The 24,445-nt window shown below is 44.0% G+C and overlaps 1 protein-coding gene across 12 annotated transcripts in view; it reads right to left on the bottom strand.

Moving 5' to 3' along the window:
- The window catches only part of LRRTM4 (leucine rich repeat transmembrane neuronal 4), a 519,233-nt gene that overhangs the window by 234,873 nt on the left and 259,915 nt on the right, over positions 1-24,445 (bottom strand). For 6 of the 12 annotated variants that reach the window (XM_054089009.1, XM_054089006.1, XM_054049568.1 and 3 more), the window contains 3 exons: positions 11,357-11,637; positions 10,913-11,117; positions 7,315-8,861 (listed from right to left, as the gene is read on the bottom strand). In XM_054089009.1, the coding sequence (XP_053944984.1) occupies positions 7,315-8,861; positions 10,913-10,916 (1,551 nt within the window). In that variant the 5' untranslated portion in view covers positions 10,917-11,117; positions 11,357-11,637. Of the gene's footprint in view, positions 1-7,265; positions 8,862-10,912; positions 11,735-13,835; positions 14,014-24,445 lie in introns of those variants that run through there. The other 6 variants (XM_054049570.1, XM_054049569.1, XM_054089013.1 and 3 more) reach the window with 5 other exon arrangements.

Below are 24,445 nucleotides of genomic sequence, written 5' to 3'. Positions count from 1 at the left end.
TTGTTTTCTGTAAGGAGCTGCCCACCACTCTTTGGAATGCTCTTTGGAAAGACTCTCTGGCTTGCTAGCATCCATGAACTGCTCATATTCTAACCAAGTGTATTTAAATGTATCTACAGAACCACAAAAATAAATCTGTCCTGGAAATAAGAAACAAAGATGGAGATTTTGCTGTAGCTGGAATATACATCAGCTGAGGAGAGATTACAGATGATCAGCGATCAAAGGTCACTATCGATCACAATCATCGTTTTCTGGCCTTTCTTGTCTTCTCCATTCTTGTAGGTGGAATGATTTCCATTTGAGTGCCCATCACCACCGTATGACTGACGCGCCCACCAACAAGAGCTCTGTGTTTCCTTATGACTTAATACGGCAAAGACAAAACAAATTCCCCAGGCCAAGACGCCAATATTCCACAAGGCAGCACCCTCTCACACCATCCCTTTGCCACATACTCTGGCTTCCGATAAAGTTGGAATTTCACATCTAGGGACAAAGATCCAACTCCTTAGAAATCCCTCATAACTGAGCCCGTCGTTGTTTCGAGTAGATGGAGAGACCTACAAGCAAGCCAAGCTTATTTGGCTGCATAACGGGCAGATGTGATAAAAGCTGATTAGTGTCCAAAATATTTACTGCCGCAGCCCATCTGTGCTCAGTCCTAAAATACCTGGCTTGAAATGACCAAATACCAGGAATTTTTCATGTCTAAACATTTACAACATGGATAGCATGACAGAGCATCGCACATTCCCGTATGCCAAGCGCGTCCTGCTAGAAAAGCGTGTGCTCCTCGAGTGGAACAGGCAAACATCTCAATGGAAGTAACACACCTGGAGAGACAAGACCTGAGCTGTTGTCCCAAAACCTTTGAAACACATCGGTCTCTTCTACCACGGGCAGACTGTCTGCCAAAAGGAGTCTGCGAGCATCGCTGTAATGAAGCAGAGTGAAGCAGCACATACCCAGCTCTGGTTCTTCATGTGCCCAGACCAGCTCTGTGCTGTAACAGCCCCGGTCATCTACGTCCTAAAATCAAGAATAAGGTCAATGCTATTCTTCTAGAGGAGACTTAGAGAAACATTCCCAGCTGGTGGATACTTACTAATAAGATTGTTTGCCCTTTTTGGAGTGTGGGGCTTTTAGTTTTTGATGTGTGTTTGAAATTGAAAAAAAACCAAAACAAATGAACAGATTGAACAGGTTCCTTTGCTCTTTCTGTCAGCATTCTTCCTCCTGGCATGAGCTACATAATGGATTAAAATCAATTTTTTCCTCCTCCCTAAAATACTGGCAGCACATCACAGAGTTTGAGCAAAAGGAGAAGAAGGAGTGAGAGAAAGGAAAAGAGAGATGGAGGGGGCAAACGGCATCTGTCACAATTCCAGCAACACAGGAATCCTGCACAGGGCCTGAGCAACAAATATAATAGGAATACAAATATTCTCTCGTACAAAGCAGCATTCCCTCCATTGGAGCTCTCCTTACGTTGCATAACTCAATCCATGACGTTTCTATAAAGTGGAAATATTAGGAGAAGTAGAAAATGTGGTGATGAGAGGGTGATGAGAGGGCAGGGAAGATGATGGTCCATCAGTTACCCTCCCAGCTGGATGAGACTGTGAATCCTCAGCGCAATTCCAAAGTTCTGACAATTAACTGTCAGCCTCTGGATGAGACCTAGTGAAGCAAACAATGTCTGAAATACGGTTAGGAAAGTTCCAAGCCAAAATAAAAATCTGGTTGAAACTCTTCCTTTGCCACTGATTATAGAATCGTAGAATCCTAGAATGTTCTGAGTTGGAAGGGACCTACAGGGATTATTGAGTCCAGCTCCTGTCCCTGCACAGGACACCCCAACATTCACACTGTGGGGCTGAGGGCATTGGCCAAACGCTTCTGGAATATTGTCAGGCTTTGGGGCTGTGACTGCTTCCCTGGGGAGATGCTCCAGTGCTCCACCACCCTCTGGGGGAAGAACCTTTTCCTCATGACCAACCCAACCCTCCCCTTGCGCATCTTCCTGCCATTCCCTTGGGTCCTGTCAGTGGTCACCAGAGAGAAGGTCTCAGTGCCTGCTCCTCCTCCTCCCCTTGAGAGGAACCTGCGGACTCTATTACCTCAGAGCAAATCCCTTTTGAGGTCTCAGCGGCACCTGTACTGTCAGACCAAACTTCAGGCGTGCCGGTCTCTCACCCAGGCCCCTCAATAAAGCCCGAGTGAGAATTTCAGAAGCGTTCAGCATCCTTCCGCAGCTCCCTTTTCAAATTTACAACCAACGTCTCAATTGCTGCTGATGCACAGCTGGTTGAGTTCTGCCGGAAACACAGCCAGTCATTTCAGTAGCTTCTTTGGAAAATCTCACCCTTTACAAGTGCTGATCCCAGGAAAATTTGCCCCTGTGCATTATTGCTACATCACCAGTACTTCTATAGCAAAACTGCCCATATAGTGATTGCTATTGCAAAGTACACGACACTAACCGAGGCTCTGAATGGTAAACACAGACAAATTTGTACCTTTAGGCCAAATTCTGAAGACATTACTAAAATTTACCTTCTCCTCGCTGGCCCTGTGCATAAAAGACTGAGCTACTTCTGACGTATTTCTTCTATATATTGGAAAAGCACCACCAGCTGAGCCTTTGCTTACTCTCCCAATACAAACATAGAGCCTACGACAGAGTTTCGTTAGATTGATTCCCCCTTCAGTTTACAGCTCAAGCAAGAATTTGAGGTCCAACTATAATCACAGAGAAGTGGAAAGAGAGGCAGAGGAGGCACCATAGCACAGAAGGATATGAGAAAGCTAAATTAACAATGCCCATCCTACAGTGTTCCAAAACAGAGTCACTGGGAAGAAAATTGCACCGCTTTGGCCCTAAAAGTGACCACTGCGATAACAATTACTGCTTCCCATACTCCTCACTCATCACCTCCCCTATTCTTCTCTTTCTATTGCACTGCCAGTGGAATCATCTTGCTTCTGCATTTCTACGAGCTATAATGAACTCACACCTCTGCCAAGAAGAGATTGCTGAGTATTACTCATTAAAAACATAAGGCTGACGACCGAAGGAAACACAAACACTGTTCTTAAAAAAATGAGAAAAAAAGAATTCTACAGAACCACCAAGTGATTTCACTCATGAGGCTGCTTTGCCCCATGAGCTCTTTCTTGCCTCCCCTTGGGAAGCCCTTCCAAAGTTGAGATATTGAACCACGAACACCCTCGCAGAACTGGAACCTCGGACTAAAGAGTACGCAGGGTCTGGAGGTTATTTCGCTTTTTCCATTCAGCAAAAGGAAAAACAACAAAGTAATGGTATTTGTTTTGTTCAAAACAACACAGTAATGGTATTTGATAAATAAACAACAGTGGCATCTCAACATTTCCTTTTAAATTAGGCTCAAAAGGAGGAGGGCAAGAGCAGCCCACAGATCTTGCATTTGTCGCATTCCTTTATCAATGTATTTCATCCCACTGGCAAACAGCATTCAAAGTGAACGTGATTTTGTGTGGTTGATTTAGTACCTATGAACACAAGTGACGACTGCCCGGGTTTGCAAAGCACAGGAGCATCACGGCAGAGATGCACTTGAATGTGAACAGGTCGGGTTGCTTGTCGAGCGCTGGGGTGCGGTTAGACGTCGCGAACTGAAAGTGTAAAAAGTAACCTCCCAGGGTATGTGTCAATCGTCTCTCAGAGGGCTTCACATCAACCGTGCTCAGTTAACGCAGAAAAGATGTTCACTTGTTCGGTTGGTTGTTGTCTGTTTTGTAACTGCCAGCCTGAGAAACAGGAGGTGTAAAACCTTCCAGCAGAAAGGAGGAAACATTTCTGCTCCTTCTCCCTCTACACCTTCCTAGTGTGTTCTATATGGATACTTTGCAGGTGATATTCATGAGATACAGAATATTATAACTTGGCTTATGAAATTGCTTTTTATGGCTCCCAGATCTTCAGCAAATGTACAAATAAACTGGAACGAGAGAGGGAATAAGATGCACATACACAAAGCAAAGCAAATACCAAAACGAGATAAGCAGCAGTCTGCTAACTGGATGGTGAGAGCCAAAATCATAAGCAGGCAGTTATTTTAGAAGCCCTTGCCAACAGACTAAATAGAATACCATAGGCCAGGTGTCAGTGATTATAATCCCACTGATGCCAAGTGAGTTGCTCCCATTTCCTGGAAGCCTGACTTTGGCTCCCTCTTTGTAGTACAAGAAATAATTCATAAAGCACGGAGCTAAAAAAGCAGCCGCACAAACTGTTCCTGAACTCCCCTACTCACGGTATAAGGACTGAACACCAAGCAGCTCTCGTACGCCTGCGATGCTTTGTTACACGCTAGAAATCTCACTGAACTTAAAGCACCACCACACACCTCCCCAGCTCACGCGTGTAGCTGCTGCGAACCAAAGAACTTGCACTAACACCTAAGGATGTTATGTCATGGCCAGTGCCCACACGGAAAGCAAGTGGTTTATGGATGAGATGGGCTGGATACTTTCAGAAGCAGAATCATCCCTGTGAAGACAATAGGCGTGCTCACCTGACCTTGGGCCATGCACGGAAACTGCTCACTGCCACCAACTACCAGCAACAGCGCGTGCTCAGCCATCCTTCCTCAGTTAAAACAGAAAGAAGCCATTATTTCTATCCTGAAAGGGATAATTTTCAGCCACTGTAGCTGCTCAAAGCTGTGTGTGGGGACAGACACGTGAAAGCAGAACAATATTACTAAGAAAGTAAAGCCCATAAACTCATAAGCAATGAATTCTGAAAGCCCACCTGCCTTCATCTCGAGAACAAAACACCTTTTTCCCCTCGAAGTAGTCCTCTTTTGGGAGAAACCTTAGCCTGAGCACAGAATAGAGCAGTTCAGACCCGAAAGAGCATGGGACTGAGCTACATCTCACTTGTACACAATGACAGTTTTCCCTCAAGTACATACATCTGTGTAAATTTGTAAATAATGAGATGTTGCCTGTTCTTTTTTTTCCCCGACATAAAACCTTTCCACAGCTGAAGATGCTACAAGGATATTTTCCTTGCCATTTTTAAGTGCTGTACAGTGCATATCTATCCTTTTACAAGTGGAACCTTGTAGCTATGGAGACGAAGAATGTTAAATCCAAGCTGAAGATGGTATTTCAGTGGGGGCTTAGTACTGCCGCATGTCCCTTCAATGATTTGCTGCTTTCTGCCTCCTGAAGTCCTCTGCACTAATAGGCAACACATACTGTCCTAATCACCACACAGACACGGTGTACACATTCCATCAGTCACAGCCTGGGACAGCAGCAGCACGTGCGGTAGTCTTACTGATTTACACCATAGCCAAGGATCCCACAGACAACACGATAAACAGCTGAGCTCTATAGAACCGTGCACCGGCTTAACTTCACCTGCGCAGAGTAATGGAATAAAACTGTTCTGGTACTGCGAAAGCACCTGGAAACCAGGTGAACTGGGGTCCCCTTGTGTTTAATGCTGTGTGTAACAATCAACATAGACATTACACCACATGGACCATCTGTTACTACGCCTGATGGGACTCTTCAACTTGTTACTTATCTGCCATAATCCATACAACCCAAATTTCAGCCTCCCCAACAACATCACGTATTCCCTATCTTCTGTGCACTATGATCATGATCCAAATTCCATTACAGATTATGGTTTCATTACATGGACTTCCATTTATGTCTTCCATATCATCTTGGAAGATGACGATGTTCTATTTTAAAACAGCATTTTATTCAAGCTAATGAAACCTCAATGGTGTTAAACTCCAGAATGAAGGGGAGAGCACCTTTCAGATTAAATTAATGCTCCTTCCGACAGCCAGTGAAAATTCAAAATAACTTGTTAGCAAATCTTACTTTCCACTTGTGCTGCTAATAGGAAAAAAAAAAAAACCCACTCTTTTATTCATGTGATACCGGTAGAAATGAGAATGGTAGGACAGGTGAGCTTCTATTTTGAAGACAACACTGCTCCAGAGAAAACAACCCCAAAAAATACACTTTTTGTTCGTCTTTCCCTTAGCCCTATAGTCCAAAATCAGCTAAGGATTTCAAGTGCAAAACACGAAATATCTTGAAGACACCCTACTGTCAGAAAGTGAAAATATCCACCTTTAAAAATTCGGGATCCTTAATATTCACTTCTAAAAAATAAGGACCCTAAACTGCAGCCTGCTCAACACTGCTCATCTTTAACACACCTTTTATTGCACCTGTCTGCTAAAGACATGGGTCAAATCGAATCGTCAAACCCAATGGATATGAACAGACGTCAACGGGCACATTAAACACTCTCAGGTAGGATGTCCACAACCAATCAAGCAAAATCAGCCATGGTCCCCTAATAGCACATCACCCACGGGATTAAGTAACACATACTGAAAGGTAATGGCATTCACAAGTAAAAATGTTTCTTACAGGCACAGTAATAGACTCATTGACACAACAGCAATGGAAAAATACAATGTTTTCTCACCGAAGCTGAACAACAGACAACAGAAGCACTGAGAGGTTTTGCCATTTGTATTTCCCATCTTGCTGAGTCAAAGTCATAACACGGCCTTAAGTGCCAGAAACTATTAACTCCAATAGAGTTGTCTCTCGAGATAAACCTTCACTGATCACTAAATTGAAATAAAATAAACCCCAAGAACCCCCCTCTCATTTGCAAATGCAGTGTTTGCCCTGGGGCCTTCACATGGCTGACGTTCAGAAGAGCCAGCAAGGCTGGTATGTTCCTGCTTCCACAGGAAACCAGATGCACGTCTAACTCCAAGGTTGTGCTGCAGCCCTGTTGTGCCCTGGTTTACTCCTGAACCAGACAAAAATGAAAAAAATCTTTGACGTTATCTTTAAATAGGCCACAAACCCCTCAAGATTTGACATGGGGTCTTGAGTAAAGAGGTCACCGTATTTATTTTTAAAGCAGAAAAGGTCCTCAAACTCCTCTGTTTCTACCACTACATCAAAAATGGGACACTCTCGTAGCCACTGCTAATAAAACAGGTGCAAACAGGAAGGAAATGCCTTTATCATAGCTGTTTACTTCCATTTAATCTGTTTTTTTCTAAGTATGAATTATTCAAAGTAATCACCATCATTTTCCTGCCTGTTGTTAACGAGGTAACCTTTCATTCTGAGCAAACCCAAAAGCAAAAAAACCCAAAAAGCCTCATAAATCTTTCTAGTGTTTAGAGAGAGACACCTCAAGAGCTTCAAACATTTACCTCTCCTTCCCAGCAGCTGAAATGGTTTTAGGAGGATCATGGTTCATACCTCGCATTCCCTGGAGCCAGAGATGGTATACGTGCAGGGCCCAGATCCATTGACCGATACATCCATGGTCTCAGAGTTTGTTGGCTTGTAGTCCACGTAATACTCCTGTAAAGGGGAGTTCATTTGCCTTTCAGACTCTCGGGCCTTTTTCCTGCGCCTCTTCATGAGAGAGTGCTGCTGGAGCTGTTTCATGCTGGCTGGGTAGCGCTTCCACGACACGTAGATAACCAACAGAATCATGGCCACGGAAAGAAAGAGGGCCACACTCCCGGCGATTATTTTGTGAAAGGAAACATGCTCATATTCGGGTTCCACTCCGGGGGTTGGGAGCTCTGCAGAAGGGCTTGGCATAACAGACGACGGCTGATTGCTTTCAAGTTTGGCAATCGTAGGTTTAGGAATGAAGACAGGTCTCTGGGGGGTTTTAGGTGCCTGGTATGATCTTTCAGTGACCACCACCTGGATCTCAGCACAGATATTATATGTTTCCACAGCATCGCTCACTTTTTCACCCTGGATATGTTTAGGGCCTGCGCATATCATAGTGCTTTCTTTATTTCCCTTGAAATTCTTAAGCCAAGTAAACAGGGGGCAAATGCTTCGAGTACATTCCCACATATTTCCAGACAGAGTGATGGAGATGAGCGAGATCCATGTATTGATGGTCTCCTGAGAGATGTTGGTGAGTTTGTTGGAATCCAGGTTCAGCTTTTGCAGGTTGGGAAGGCACTGGAAGGTCCCAGGCTCTATCCCTGCAATGTCATTTCCTGATAAATCCAAGTTGTGCAAAGAACTCCAAGTCCACGTTAACCCTTGGCTAATAGACCGGATCCTATTCCACTGCAAATAAATTGAGCGAAGGTTGAAGAGGCGTGGAAAGTGGGCAAAATTGATCTTAGAAAACTGGTTATGCTCCAAGTGGAGCTCTGTCAACTTCAAAAGGCCAGCGAAAGCATTACGGGATAAGCTCCGCAGGCGGTTGTAGCCCAAATCCAGAAAGTCAAGGTTTCGGCAGTCCTGGAAAACTCGGATCGGCACGGTTTTCAGCGAGTTAGACCGCAAATGCAAGATCAAGAGTTTACGAAGGCCCTTGAACTGCTCCGACTGCAACACCTGCAACTTGTTGTAAGAGAGGTCCAGATTGCGGAGGTTGGGGACTGGGTGAAACGTTTTGTTGTGCAGATGGGTAATTTTGTTGGAGCTTAGAATTAATTCCTTCAGCCTGCGGATCCCCTGAAATGCATCCTCATCCACAGAGCTGATGTAATTATGGTCAAGATAAAGCCATATGAGCTGATTCAGGCCCGCAAACTGATTTGATTTAAGCTTCTGAATGCTGTTGTACCGTAACGATAAGCCTTGAGACCCTCCAGAAATATTCTGAGGGATGTCTCTGAATGCATGAGATTCGCAGTACACAATCTTGCCATCGCATCTGCAGTTCTTGGGGCAGGCTCGCTGAGCCCCCGCGAGCAGAACAAACAGCACCATAGGAAGCAGCACTATCACCACACTCATGCCTCTCAGCTGCTTAATTAAATGGAAACCTACAATATTAAAAAGAAAACAAATGGGCATTGTAAAGCTATTAAAATAAATCGCCGACAGATTACGAACATCACTGGGGTTTCTGATATAGCAGTAGTGAAGCAGTGGATTTGAAGACAACCTGTTTGCCTCCTGCCTTGCACTTTTTGTTGTGCAAATGCCTGTCCTTTGACTTTCTGCTCACCATCTCTCCCTCCTACCCTCACCCATCACCACTGCTACTCTTGTTATTCAATTACTTTCGTGTGATTTATGATCCCTGAGAAGGACCAAAAGCCTGTTCTCTGTTTGCTTTTCTCCTGTACATCATCTCTCAATGTAGTGGTATATCCTTATCGCTAGATGCTGAGGTTTTAACAATAAACATATTTGTCAAGTCACTGTGCTGAATGCTCCATAGTGCTGGAGAGGAAATGAGCCAAAGCTTCTGGGATTTACGTGCTGCTAAACGTGTTCTTTAACAAAAGCAATTCCAAGCCCATTTCCTTCAAAAAAATCACTGTAAAAAGTGAGAAATCTACTTATCATAAAGTTTGATCCATCTTCAAAATGTGTATTTATTGTAAAACCAAAGAGTAGGCAAAGGGTTTGCTTTTTGCACTGAGCAATTTGGGTTTAAGACTAGGTTTACGTGGGTCACCTCATCAATTTTATCTCTCTAAAATATATAGAGACGCACAGAGACAAGTTCTACCATACAGAGGAGGATGCCATATAACACTGATATGGGACCTCAGCACCAGGAGAAGGGTAGAAGACATAGTTCTTTAAATAGAATCATAATCGTAGCACAAATTAATTTAACAACATCTGGCTGCGAACACCTAAGCATTTATTATTTTGCATATGCATTATATAGTCTATGAATACCTACACACAAATATTACATATAAACACTGCCTTAGGAGCAGCGAAGTTTAAAAGGGTCTATTTCTATTCCAACTCCCCTCTCTCTTCCCCAGCAATACAGATTTTCAGAGCTTTGAGATGTCAAATTTATCACATAGTTGCAATGCTGTTCGGTGAGGACAGCCACATTTTCCATATTCTTTAAATCATTATGAAAGGGAGTGGAGGGGTTGGCAGAAAATCCAACGCACGCTTTCCTTAGCCTGGAATAATTTTAGGACTGGTGCCTCTGTCCAGAGTTGCAACCTTGCTAAGAATTAAAAAGCAGTCTTTTCAGCAGGGAATATTTTAAGAGACGGTATCTCCTGGGTAAATAACTACTTTCTTTATGTCACACACACAAAAGCAACCCTGTGCTGCAGTTATTTAATCAAATCTTAAACCGAGGCGCAATCTGCAGAATAATTCCTAATCTAAAATGCCCGTGACTGTCTCTCACTTTAATGGTTTGATTTTTAATTTAAATCCTCATCTTTTGCTGCTGCCTATGTGCCAGCTAGAAATATGTTCTAGACTTGGGGGCTGGGGGGAAAGGAGGGAGGGAAATAAACCTGTCACACTTGAAAAAATAAGACTGGCAAACGACTGCTGGAAAATCCAGCAGCAATATTAGGGCTATCTTTTCAGAGACCAAATGAGCCTTTTCAAAACCACCTCTACAAGAAAATCACCCCCTCCCTTTTGCTTCCCACGTACTGCAAAGTGTTCCCAGCCCTTTCTGACAGCCTGAATAATGCAACTACAGGCTGATGGCATAGGAATATAAACCCAGCAGAAACTGGGTGCGAGCGTGCCTCATGCATACATGTACTTATCTCTACATGTACTTATCTCTCCGTGTGCAGGTGTGTGGGTGGGTTGCACAGACGGCGAACGCACTCACTCCGGTCCTTCACCCAATGCATGCATTTACAGATTAATTACATATAAAACCACTGCAGGAGGAAAGGTGTGTGTGTGCGTGTCGGGGGGGGAATGCATGATCTAAAAATACAATAGCAAGTACAGTGAGTCACCTGGCAAAGGAATGCACTGCTGCTGCTTAAACCGTTTCCCCCTCTTGAACAGCTAATAATCCCACCGAAAAATATACCATACAGCTGCGGCTGTGCTACCAAACAAACAAGAAAAGTTCACTTACCCATCCTTTTGTCATCAAAAAACGTCCTCCTTCGCCTTTCTCCAGCTGTTTTCTTCGCTCTCTTCCCTCTTTTTGCTTTCCCTCTGCCTCTCTCGCTTTAAAACCGGTCTCTTTCTTTAAACCATCAGCATCTTCATGTCACAGCACGGTTGCCACTCACATCACCGCCAGCCAGCGTGCATGCCAGTAACCCCCACAAAGTTCCCTAGAGAGGACAAGCAAGAATTTTGGGGATGATAACAGGAAAGGGTAGGGAAGGGGTTGGGGGTGGGGAAGACAGGACGAAGGATGGGGGGGAGTGAGGGGGTAGGGAGGGACTCTAAGCTCTGAGAGCCATTGTGTAAGTCATCAGCATTAAGTGGCAATCAGCAAGTCAAAAACTATAGCAGATCACGAAGGTAAAAACCAACTTCTCTGGAAGAAATAGAAAACCTTGCCCGGTACCTAGCGTTTCTCATTCTGCTGCCTTTTGCCATTCCCAGACACAGCAATCCATCCTCAGCTTCCCAGGTCCCGAAGCCGGGGGGGCCTCCCGCGCTCTCTTAGACCCCAGTTGAAAGGCTATGCAGGCTCGGTTTATCCATTTAGCTGGTCAGGTTTGAAGTGTTTTGTAGCTGTGCTGAGAGGCAGCTCTTGTCTAATTCCGAAGGCTTTCCAGAGAGTGATGATGCTTCGGAGCTTGTTGGTGCTAACGTTGGAGTTTGTGATACACTGAGTGCCCTCCACTGGAGAAAACAGATCGCACATTAAAGGCACGAACAAGTGAGTCTGTCATTGCTACGCAGACTTTCTGCCTCCAGAAAAGAAAATTAAAGACGCAGGATTGCCTTGTCCACTGGCATCCCTCCCACGACCCCTTCGCCTTCCTTAGGTTACGAAATGTTTGTGCGGTGGATTTTCCGGCAGGCGTGCCGCACGCTCAACAAAACCCCTGTTCCCTGGGCGTTTGCCAAACCCATCTTTTTCTAATCCGCCTGACCTGTATATTATTATTTTTGAAGAGGAGGCTGAGGGGAGACCTTATTGCTCTCTACAACTGCCTGAAAGGAGGGTGTGGAGAGGAGGGAGCTGGGCTCTTCTCCCAAGGGACAGAGGAGAGGACAAGGGGGAATGGCCTCAAGCTCCACCAGGGGAGGGTCAGACTGGATATCAGGAAAAAAAAATTCACAGAAAGGGTCTTTGGGCACTGGAACAGCTGCCCAGGGAGGGGGTGGAGTCCCCATCCCTGGAGGGGTTTAAAAGATGGGTGGATGAGGTGCTCAGGGCCATGGTTTAGTGGCAGATAGGAATGGTTGGACTCGATGATCCAAGAGGTCTTTTCCAATCTAGTGATTCTATGATTCTGTTTTTTGTTGTTGTTGTTGTTGTTGTTGGGCAAATTTGGAATTGTTTTTATTTTCTCTGTATTCACAGGGTGAGAACAAGAAAAGGAATGTTTGCAGCTAAAAGCAGGAGGGAAGATACAAACAGATCAACTGCTCCAATTAATTGTACGCACCAGATCCACATGGAAACATGCTGAAAACAACTTGTTTCTGCTATTTTTAATCTAAGTGCCTCTTAGTCAGAAAAATACTGAGTTGGACAAACAATGCAGAACTTGAGCTGCAGAATTCCTGATACCTTTTTGCCTTCTCAACTCCTCCCCTCCCAGCTCTCCTCCACCCCCAAGCAGGGACTTCTCACAGCCAGATGCCAGGGTGGCTTTCAGCAGACTTCAGCCACAGACCTGGTGGTGGGATCTGACACTTTGATGGTGTTTGGCCTCCTCCTTGCCTGGCTGCCTTTATCAGGGCTTTGATTAATCCTCCCTCCGTTCAACAGGAAGATGTCAGAGGGATTTGGAGCGAGGGCAGCACCAAACGGTGCTCCTCTAGGCTAGTTCTGGTCAGCCCTGCTGACCAGCAGTGATTCAGTGGAGCCCCACACAAGCACACAAGTTCCATTTTGCATTTTTCAAACTCCTCGGAGGGCGGCACTTTTCTCTTCCCGAACAGTTTTAACCTGGGTTTCTGAAGCTTGTGTGTTTGTGATGTCTGCCCGGCTGCTCCCTCCTCTCCCTGGGCTACAGAGACATCCGCTATTCTGAATACAATTCCTTGCCTAAACCTTGAGCTTAGATGCCAAAACGGTAGAGGCACTTCATAATATATATAATATAATACATATGTATGCCATGAGTGAATTATCATGTGTTATTTATCTTTTAAGATACTTTAAGATTACTCCCCTTATGACTAAAGAACCCCTTACTCAGCATTTTACAGCCCATATTTCCTGAGGTTTCTGTACAACTCCTCATAATTCCACTACTCTCACAAAAATTAAAGTTGCATGAAACTCAAGGACAGATATTGAGCTTTTTTTTTGTTTAGTTCCTTATTCGTGGCTCAGATAAAAAGACAATCAGTTGCCCCCACTACTCATTCCAAATGAAGTCACTCCCTGTCCCGGTTCTCGGTCCCCTCCAGGATCCCCACTGGAGCAAAAATGTTGGGACACAGAGTGGGCAAAATAGTTCAAGTCTGGTTGAAGAACAAATAATTCCACAAATCTATCCATAGAAGGCAGCTTTTCACCCCCTGTATCTGCATCCAGACTGCAACATCCCGAAGCTTCTTCAATAAAATATCTGCTTTTGTCTGTCCTCTTATGAGAATTTGTTACTATAGATCAGAGATTGATTTGCGTAAGAAATATATCATAATTAATCGCTGTTGTTACTCTGAATTGGCCAGCAATGCACACACCTGCCTCAAACAAGATTCAGAACTTAATTATCACAAATGACGTTGAAAGTGCTTTTTTCCATATCTATTAACTACATCTGCATTAAGGTCGGTATCATTTTAGCCAACGTTCATATTTATTCATGATACGATTTCCTAATAAAGGTAAAAGCCAAAGTGTGCAGTTATAATACCTTGTATTGATAATTCTCCAGGAAGGCTTCATTTGAAACTCGGCCAGAACTGAGAGTGAACTGAGGAGAGCGCTGCCTAAAGAAGCTCTACCAATTTTCAGGGGATGTTTTTTCCTGGATCCTTTCATCCTACGAGAGCTGCAACAGCATTGTCATAAGCTGTCCTACTGCCATATGCTTATTGAGACTAAAAAAACCCCACATTCCTACAAAGAAAATGAAATAATTGTATTTTTATAAAAAATCTTGTGATACCATAAAGGAAAATTCCACAAATTCCAAGCCAGAAATCTTCAGGACCTGAGCTAAAACCAAGCTAGTTTTCATTCAGTAGCAAAAATGCCACTCCCAACCTTCAGGGGTTTTTTACATTTTTTGACAAATAATAAATAAATTTGAACATTTGCCAAAGAGGAAGAAATGGTAAAGTTTCAATCAGTCAAAATAAATGATTCTAAAAAGTTAAAACCTTAGAGAAGAAAAGACGATGAAAACACCCATTTGTGGTTTTGTTCCATTTCTTCAGAGTTGTAAAAGGTCTAAAATCTCCGCTCAGAGCTCAGAGAGAACTGAAATGTCCTGAGTCCTCAGCTGATCCTTGTCCAAATGGCAAATTTCCTGCCACCTGACCAAAAGTCACCCAGATAAATCATCCATACTAATCAGTTTGTTTGTCATGGGATCTATAGTTTCTCTTCCAACACAATGGATCCATACACGTCTCATTAAGTTTTTGATCAATACAAACAGTTGTGATTATTATATAGATATGTAATAATACGGAGTGTAGTGATAGGACGAGGGAGGGTGGTTTTCAGTGGAAAGAGGGGAGGTTGAGGTGAGATCTTGGGAAGGAATGTTTTGCTGTGAGGGTGAGGAGGCCCTGGCCCAGGTTGCCCAGAGCAGTGGTGGCTGCCCCATCCCTGGAGGGGTTCCAGGCCAGGTTGGATGGGGCTTGGAGACCCTGAGCCAGTAGGAGGTGTCCCTGCCCATGGCAAAGGGTTAGAATTGGATGATCTTTCTAACCCTAACTGGTCCTTTCTAACCAAATCAGTCCATGATCCTATTTTATATATATATATAAATATATATATAAATATATATATAAAAATATATATGAATATATATAATATATATATTTTATATATTTTTATATATATATATACACACACACAATTAACTGCACTCAGAATTTTAGCCTTGAGCCTTTCAGATGACCAATTTGTTTCTATGCACAAATACTTCAAAATTAACCACAACAATAACTAATATTTACGTGGTGCGCTCACTTTGCAAAACGTACCGACACCAACAGCCCTCACAACATGCCTGTAGGGAAGGGAAGAACTCATCTCCTCTTTCCTGCAGTGCCAGCTGTTCCATTACTGGAGATTTACAGCCTCGAATAACGTCTCCTGGTAGTGTCAGTGGTAGCTCTGCCGCTGGAAGGAAATGAGCTAATGCTCATTGGCCAATTTCTTATTGTCTTCCTACGGAGACCTCTAAGGTTTACACTGCTCCTGTGTCGTCTATTCAAAACACTCCTTAGTGAGAAAGATATGAAAAAATTAAGCAAATTTAGAGGTGGTGGGGCCTGTCCACTGTATTGCCAGATCCGAGTTAATAAAGTTCATCACTCAGCCATCAAATAGCTCTTTCTGTTTCCTCTTGATCTACTCAGGTATTAGGTTGTATTCCAGTTACATTTTCAAGGCTTTACAAAATCATTCAGACTTGGACAGGTTTAGAGGCACAAAAAGAACAATTCCAGTCTTCCAGACTGAATGGAAATCAAGAATCTTCCCATAAATATTAACAAAACAGACTTGTAATTTCTGCGATGACACCCATTTCATAATGATGAGTGACCTTTAGTTGGCACCTACAAAGGATGGAAAGATGGAAGAGCCACCCAATTCCTGTGCAGGTTGCTGCATTATGAAAGAATCCATATAACTATATACTAATCTATAGAACTATGTAACAATCCACACCACTGAAGTTTTAAGAGTCAGAGCTCTTTGTAAGAGTCTGTTCGGCACGAGCCCTGCATCCGTATCTGCACCAATCAACTTCAGTCCGACGTCACAAGTCACACACAAACCTTTGCTCCCAACATCTCCTTTTTTATCAGGTGTCGGCATAACGTGCCAATAAAACCTCTGATGTGCCACCAAAGACACGAACTTGTTACAGCCTTTAACTAAATAACTTCTGCTCTTTAGTCGATAGGGCTCCAAACGTAGAATCGGATCTCCTAAGCTGTGGTGATTCCAGCTTCAGTCTCTGATTTCGTAGTGGACAGGTACAGTTGGGCTTGATGATCTCAAAGGTCTTTTCCAACCTGGTGCTTCTATGATCTCATCCGAGATGACAGATAACACTCCAGAAAGGCTGGACTCTACCCTAGCCCAAACACTGGGTTTAGATGCTGTCAACTCTTTTTCAAACCATTATTCTCACGAGCATATAATCACCAAGATGCATTTCCTCTTCATTTAATTAAGGTTTTATTTCAATTTCTCTGAGACCTCTAATAACTATTTTTATTTATAAATTTATCTGCTTAGTGACAAATGTCTAATCACAGCTCTAATTGCTTTTAAAGCATCTAACAGCCTTAGCAAACCCAATCTAAAAATAAACAGCCAGCCCCACAATACACACATTGCATATTCTAAGATTAACAAGAATATAACTCCTCCTCAAACACCAGCCCTGTTTTTCTATCCAAATGCCAATTCCTCAGTTTGTACCTCTAACAAATAGTTTGTGGGATCGTATATCACAGGGCACTGGCAGCACGATGTAGCCAAAAGGTACTTAAGATGTTTACTGCTGTCAACATTTGGGAGACAGAAATGAAAGGATGATTGCAACCACAACAGTTCAACCACCTCCCTCACTGCCTGGGTATGTGGTACACTGGAAAAAGAGGAAAACAAAATGCTGACCGTGTTTTTCCAGAGGAGGTAGAAGCTTGTCCTTGGCAGCAGGAAACTGGAATACGAACCATTAGTAATTGTTCTGATTTCAGGAAAGCAAAGGAAATTAAATAGATGTAGATGCTCACATCTCTCCTTTACAGACAAATTATCAGAAAGACTTACATGCTGTCAAATTCTAGCTAGTTGAAGCATCCTCGCAGCGTGATTCTGGCACTGCAGTGCTGTATCTGTGCATCTTGGTGGCAAATGGTGTGGGATTTGACCCATAGACAAAGCCTCTACATAAATCTCATCTGAGATTACAAAAGCGAGCCTTCCTTCCTTCCTTCCTTCCTTCCTTCCTTCCTTCCTTCCTTCCTTCCTTCCTTCCTTCCTTCCTTCCTCCCTTCCTCCCTCCCTCCCTTCCTTCCTTCCTTCCTTCCTTCCTTCCTTCCTTCCTTCCTTCCTTCCTTCCTTCCTTCCTTCCTTCCTCCCTTCCTCCCTTCCTTCTTCCCTTCCCTCCTTCCTTCCTTCCTTCCTCCCTCCCTCCTTCCCTTTCTTCCTCCCTCCCTCCCTTCCTTCCTCCCTCTCTTCCTTTCTCTTCCTTTCTCTTTCTCCCTTCCTCTCTTTCTCCCTCTTTCTCCCTTCCTCTCTTTCTCCCGCTTTCTCCCTTCCTCTCTTTCTCTTTCTCGCTTTCCTTCTCCATTCCTCTTTCTTTCTCCCTTTCTTTCTCCATTCCTCTCTCTCTTTCTCTCTCTCTTTCTCTCTTTCTCCCTTTCTTTCTCCATTCCTCTCTTTCTTTCTCCCTTTCTTTCTCCATTCCTCTTTCTCTCTCTTTCTCCCTTTCTTTCTCCCTCCCTCTCTTTCTTTCTCTCTCTCTGTCTCCCCTTCTTTCTCTCTTTTTCCCTCTCTCTTTTATTTCACATCGCTGTTATTTGACCAATAACAACACATCATGGAACGGGTTGGGCACCGAGGAGGTCATCAGTGAGTACCACAATACCAACTCTCCTCGCAGCTGCCACCAAACAGAAGAGAAGCTTGCCTAGCAAGAAGAGAACACGTGCAGACACACACAGTAACCGAACCAATAAGCTCAAGATTAAACAACGTCTGCTGCTTTGTTGTCTTTGGCTGCAAAGGGGATGCTCCTGCCCGATGTGTAGCACAACGGATATTCCCCAACGTGTGCTACATCAAGCGGTTCATCCACTGACGGCACAACACACCAGCAAAAAGAAGAGCTCCAGAGGTTCTACGCAGCCACAAGGAGGATTTTTAAGACTGTTCAAACATTGGGAAATGCAAAAGAAGAACCAGCAGAAACAAAAAGGTAGGACTAGGAGGTTGAACTGACAGTTTTCAGCACAGGAAGAGGAGGGAGTTAAACAAGAATGTAGTACTTTAGGCTATAACCTTATAAAGCTAAGGCTGCTCTCAAGGTCAACAGAACTGTTTGTAGGATTCACCTGCTAAAATATTCAGCAGCTATAGAAAACAGAAGAAAATCAGCACAAAGGACGGACTTGTAGTTGCTCAGCTTTCATCTGCAAAAGACAACACTGAAGTATTGATCAACCACCTGGTGATACAGCGAAGCGCATTTGTTAGACCACCCTTGTCAAGCTGCTGGGTTTTGGCAGACGTTTTGGTGGACATTTAAGTCAGGTTTCATTCCAGCTTTTAAAAAGTGTTTCATTAAAACTGATAGGATTTAAATAAATGAATTCATCCCAAAGGACATCTGGACATCTGTTATGTACCGAAGTAAAATTCTATTTAGCTAAATCCTAAGGCTTTATCTATCAGATGGATAATCTTTGGCATTTATATTCCCTCACCGTTCTTCCCTTCCACCACTTGGCACCTGCCAATCTTCACTGTAAACTCTGAAAACAACGCTGCCGATCTACACAGAAGGGACTGGGAATGAATGAGGTGAGTGGCCTAAATCCTTCAAACTATCTTGCCTTCTAACACCCATAAAAGTCAGTGTTTTTTCATACTGAAAGGCGACCTGGACCACAGCTGGACCAGCTACACCAGAAGCCACCAACCCATCCCAGTCCAAGAGATTTGTCAGAGAAGCAGCACATATTATAGCTGAAAATAACAAAAATAGAAACAACTTTTGTTAGTGAAATACTTCTTTCCCACATTTAATTTCACTCGTTAAACACAGAGTGATGCTGAAGCACATAATAACACATTTCCCACATCTCACTTCTCCTTTCCACCCTCATTGTATTTAAGGTCATCATTTACATTGAAAATCATCCTTGCCTTAGTTAATTGAATAAAAGTAATTCAAATCTGGCAGTAGTTAATAAATTTGAAGTCCTACAATTTGGGTAATCCTTGAAAGCATCAAGAGGCTAAGAAGTCACTTGGCTTTATCTCTAATGTTATTAAGTTAAAAACATCTAAGCTTTGCATTATTAGGTTGCTGCATTCATGTTCAGTTTCAACACGAAGAATGGGAGCATTCGGGAACAGCAGCCGTGATGATTTTTAAATTGAGACAAGACTTAGTAAACACGTCCCGAACTTTCTAACAGAACCCATTTTATGCCAAAGAGGAAATATCTTCACATTCCTCCAGATGATTTATCAAAGAATGTTAATTACAGTCATTCTGACAATCACCTTCCAGTGGGTGTATGTGTTGAACCTTGTTTGGTTGGTTTGGTGGAAAGGATGCCAAGAGGATGGCTATGGCTTTGGAAATCATTGCTGTGCTGATATTCCTGTCTTCACAGCTTGGATAAACACAGACCATGGGATGACATGAAGGGTGTAGGGATAGGGAGAAAGGAACATTCAGACTGCGCGTTCAGAGCCTTTGCGCCACCTGCACATTCCCAACATGACTTCTTGGCAGTTAAATTATCAGCCTCCATTTAGTCGACTTCCACGCAGTCTTAATAAATCCATGGATTTTCCTACTAATGACCTACTATTTTTTCCTGTTCTTTATTTTTATCCAATTGAATGAAATTATCTGTCATATGTGGAAAAAAAATCTCACCAAAACTCATTATTGCAATAAACTTTCCTTTCTCCACCTAGTCTCATTTAACACTTTATTTCTAAGCTCAGTCCAAAAATGAGTATTGTGTGTATTGTGTGTAGAACAGTACTTTGGGAATCGCTTATAAAGGGTTACTATGAGTGTTAATACTCTCTTAATTGGCAGCTGCAGCTCTAACATATGATTTAGAACGACATCTTAACATCTACAAACTCTGCATGCATTTGTTAGCCCTGCATAAATGACACAGAACCAGAGTCTTAATATGAAATATGATCAGCTTTGCCCTAAATGTGTGTAAATTTTCATTCTACATTCTTTTATATCCAACCCACGGCAAGTGCTTAAGCACAGCAAAGCACTTTTGCGCAACAGGAAGGAAGCTTACAGCACTGTGACACTGAAGAAGTGGAAACTCAGAGGAAACTACTCATAGGTAAGATAAGAGATGGAGCGGGAAACTTCAGAATAAGGAAAGAAGCTTCTTGATAATCCCTTTGCAGTTTTCTTAATGGTGAGAAGAGACTATAAGGAAATAGCACACTTATACTTTTTGTATCTTCCTCTTAATAATAAAAAATGCCAAATTAACCAGTTTAAAAGAAAGAAAAAAAGACTTCTTCGTCCACCGAAGGTACCATTAGATAGCTGCAATATAAACTTTCATGTTATCCTACCAATATGCATCATTTCAGGAAATGAGAGCCGGGAAGACTCCTCTGTCTCCAATGCACAAACCAAACCTTCAGCTCAGCCAACGGTCAGGTCAATAAGACGGCTCAGCAGTGCCACTCATGATGAGGTGGGCGTAGCAAGTGACAGGATGCGAAGCAATGGCCTCCAGTTGTGCTAGGGGGGGTTAGATTGGATGTTAGGAAATATTATTTCACCAAAAAGGTTGTAAACCATTTGAACAGGCTGTCCAGGGAAGTGGTGGAGTTGGCGTTCCTCGAGGTATTTAGAAGACATGTGGATGTGGTGCTTGCAGACATGGTTTAGTGGTGGACTTGGCAGCACTGAGTTTACGGTTGGACTTGATGATCTTAAAGGCCTTTTCCAACCTAAATGATTATGTGGTTTTACAACACAAGCATTTGTGCAGTAGACCCTGAAGGAGGATGACCAACTAACTTCCATACCAAGCAGCAGACTGCCTCCCAGCCAACCCTGTTGGAATCAGAGCAGCCTGGACTCATACCACTGACCTTTGGTGTCACTGAAATCCTCAGGTGGTACCGAGGCAGAGAAATATTTAATTAAAATGACAAGAAGTAAGAGACTATTCCAGCTGGACAGTGATTCAACACAGCACTGACTGTGCGCTTCATGAAGAGATCATCAGAGGTACAGGTCACATCCACGTTATTGGGAACTGCACCTTTAAGTGAACTTCTTCCCTTCTCCAGGATTCAAGGGGAGGTGGTGCCCACTATCAGCCAGGGCCGTCACAACTGCCCACTCCAGGGAACCCCACTCCACGTGGTGAGTCTAAGGAGACTGCTGGATGAAGGAGCTGATCATGGCTGCACCACTGCTTCCAAACCTGCAAAGTATTCCACACACTAAAATGTTTATGTGTCCCAGCGCTGACGACCGAGGGAAGATCCACTCTGCTCCACACTGGTGTGGCCCCAACTTGAGCACTGGGGGCAGCTTAGGGCATGACAGGGTAAAAATGATCTAAAGCTACTGGAGAGTGTCCAGAGGAGGGCATGGAGTTGGTGAAGGATTTAGAGGGGAAGACCCATGAGGAGCAGCTGAAGTCACTTGGTCTGTTCAGCCTGGAGAAGAGGAGACTGAGGGGAGACCTCATTATGGTCTGCACCTTCCTCACAGGGGGAGAAGTAATAGCAGGAACTGATCTCCTCTCTCTGGACCCGAGGAAATGGCAGGAAGATGCTCCACGGGAGAGTTAGGTTGGATATGAGGAAAAGGTTCTTCCCCCAGAGGGTGGTGGAGCACTGGAACAGCTCCCAGGGAAGCAGTCACAACGCCAAGCCTGACAATATTCCAGAGGGACTTGGCCAACGCCCTCAGCCCCACGGTGTCAATGTTGTGATTGTCCTGTGCAGGGACAGGAGTTGGAGTCAATGATCCTTGTGGGTCCCTCCCAATTCAGGACATTCTCGGATTCTACAAAGATTTTGCTCATGCCCTCAGCATGGAACATCACTGCACTCAACCTGTCATGTGACATCCCACAGATACATCCAGGATCTCCTTGTTCTGCTAGAATGCCACACGCTTTGCCCTCTCTGGCCTCAGCTACACCACTCCATCAGCAGTTGTCACTCTTTCCAGCTACTTAGCATTATCCTTGATGGAAGTTATCGACACCTCCAATCAGCCTGGTTAGCTTTCAAGCAAAGATCTTCAAGCCCTTCCATCCAAAATGAGTTGGCAAATTCTAAAATGCATATAAATTCCCCGAGCTAATCTGACACATTTTGAATGAAACAGATGTGTCCACACTTGATGTGTACTAGAAAAGTACATACGGAGATAAACAAGAGTCTTAATGTATGTAAATGGGTGTGTATTTCACGAAGCAGCTTGCACATCAACTTTTGTTTAACGCGTACTTTGCACAGTGCCGCTGAAACGAGGAGGGCAGTAGACATCTGGATAAAGTTAACTGGCAAACTGTCAAAACGCAACGCCCTTCAATACAATTTACAGGCAAAACAATAATTAAAGGGGGCACAATTTTGTGATTTCTAAGGTATCTATATTGAATTTTGAAATGAATGAAACAAGAAGGAAATTGGACACTGTCCGCCTAAATTCACTGAATCATTGAGTGGTTGAGTTGGAAGGGGCCTTAAAGCTCACCCAATTCCAACCCTTCAGGAACACCTCCCGCAGAAGGTGAAATTATTTCAGGAGAAACCTGGAAAACAGCTCTGGGGTGGGCTCAGCAGCAGGAGGACAGGGACAGAGAGGGTGTGTGCAACTCCTTCATACTTGAGTTATAGCGTGAGTCAAATCCAAAATCTGCTTCTGCCGTTTCTGACCTACAGAGACTCCCAAACCATTGTTTTTTTTCTGCTGTGAAGGGCTGTCACAACCCTGCAAAGATGACACTTGGTCTCTGATGACAGAGCCATCCTCTTGAAGAGGCACAGCTAAACTGATTGAAAAAATTGTCCTTCTCCCATGTTTCGTAACTAGTAAAACTGCTCCAGAACACACCGGTTACTAAAGGCACACAAACGTGACCGTGTCTGCCTTCTCTGCTCACACAGCAGCTAGCATAGCAGGTCAGTCTTTCAGCATATCTTTATCCCATTAATACATTTTAACTCCTGACAAACCTATCTGCAAGGATAACAGTCTTCAGTGCATAGATCTGTAAACCAGCCAACAATTACAATTCAAATCACAGGATTAAATGCTACGAACTCCAGATGGGTTTTTTAGGGAAATGAGAACAAGTTTCACCATATCATCTTGAACACAATCGCCGCACTTCTGTTAGCATTGAGCTCCTGTGGAATGATGTGGCGATAAGTTCTACTTGGAGTCAATTTATTTGGGCTGTGTTCATGTGCTTCCTTTTAACCTGCGCTCATTCACCAGGGCTGAAATAGCTACACGAATCGGAAATGAAATCCTGCAATGAAAGCTAGCACGCATCTTTGCTTCAAGGGCTACTGAACTCAGACCTTGGGTTTTCCTTCCCTCCTGTCTCCCCACTCTTAGTCAACTCTGAATAAATTAGCAATTGGAGTGTAATGGCTGGAGCAACTTCATTAATACACTGTCAGCCCGTGCTGAGGTACAGCTTCTGACATTGAGGCTCCAATGTCCTGTGAATTACTGATGGTAACGTATACATCATCTTCAGCTCTCCATATGTTAAGTGTTTAATCATCAACCATTCCTGACCACTGCCGTTTGGCTGGTACGTTGAAACCAGCTTGAAATAAACCCTTTTCTGGATTCCTGAATGTGTTTCTACCATATTGCAAAGGGATCCGAACACGCTGGACTGCTGCGCTGAGGCAAATGGCATGAGGTTCAACAAGGCCAAATGCCGGGTCCTCCACTTGGGGCACAACAACCCTGTGCAGCTACAGACTGGGGGAAGAGTGGCTGGAGAGCTGCACGGAGGAGAAGGACCTGGGGGTGCTGGTTGACAGCGACTGACCATGAGCCAGCAGTGTGCCCAGGGGGCCAAGAAGGCCAATGGCATCTTGGCTTGGATCAGAAACGGTGTGACCAGCAGGGCCAGGGAGGGGATTCTCCCTCTGTACTCGGCACTGGGGAGACCACACCTTGAGTCCTGTGTTCAGTTCTGGGCCCCTCACCACGAGAAGGATGTTGAGGCTCTGGAGAGTGTCCAGAGAAGAGCAATGAAGCTGGTGAGGGGCTGGAGAACGTCTGACGAGGAGCGGCTGAGAGAGCTGGGGTTGTTTAGCCTGGAGAAGAGGAGGCTGAGGGGAGACCTTATTGCTCTCTACAACTGCCTGAAAGGAGGTTGTGGAGAGGAGGGAGCTGGGCTCTTCTCCCAAGGGACAGAGGACAGGACAAGAGGGAATGGCCTGAAGCTCCGCCAGGGGAGGTTCAGGTTGGATATCAGAAAAAAATTCTTCACAGTAAGAGTCATTGGGTACTGGAACAGCTGCCCGGGGAGGGGGTCGAGTCGTCTT

The sequence above is a fragment of the Cuculus canorus genome, chromosome 26 (genome assembly GCF_017976375.1).
Source record: "Cuculus canorus isolate bCucCan1 chromosome 26, bCucCan1.pri, whole genome shotgun sequence".
NCBI classification, from domain to species: domain Eukaryota; kingdom Metazoa; phylum Chordata; class Aves; order Cuculiformes; family Cuculidae; genus Cuculus; species Cuculus canorus.
Note: the sequence above shows the minus strand (reverse complement) of the source record. Positions and strands in the feature narration are given on the sequence as shown.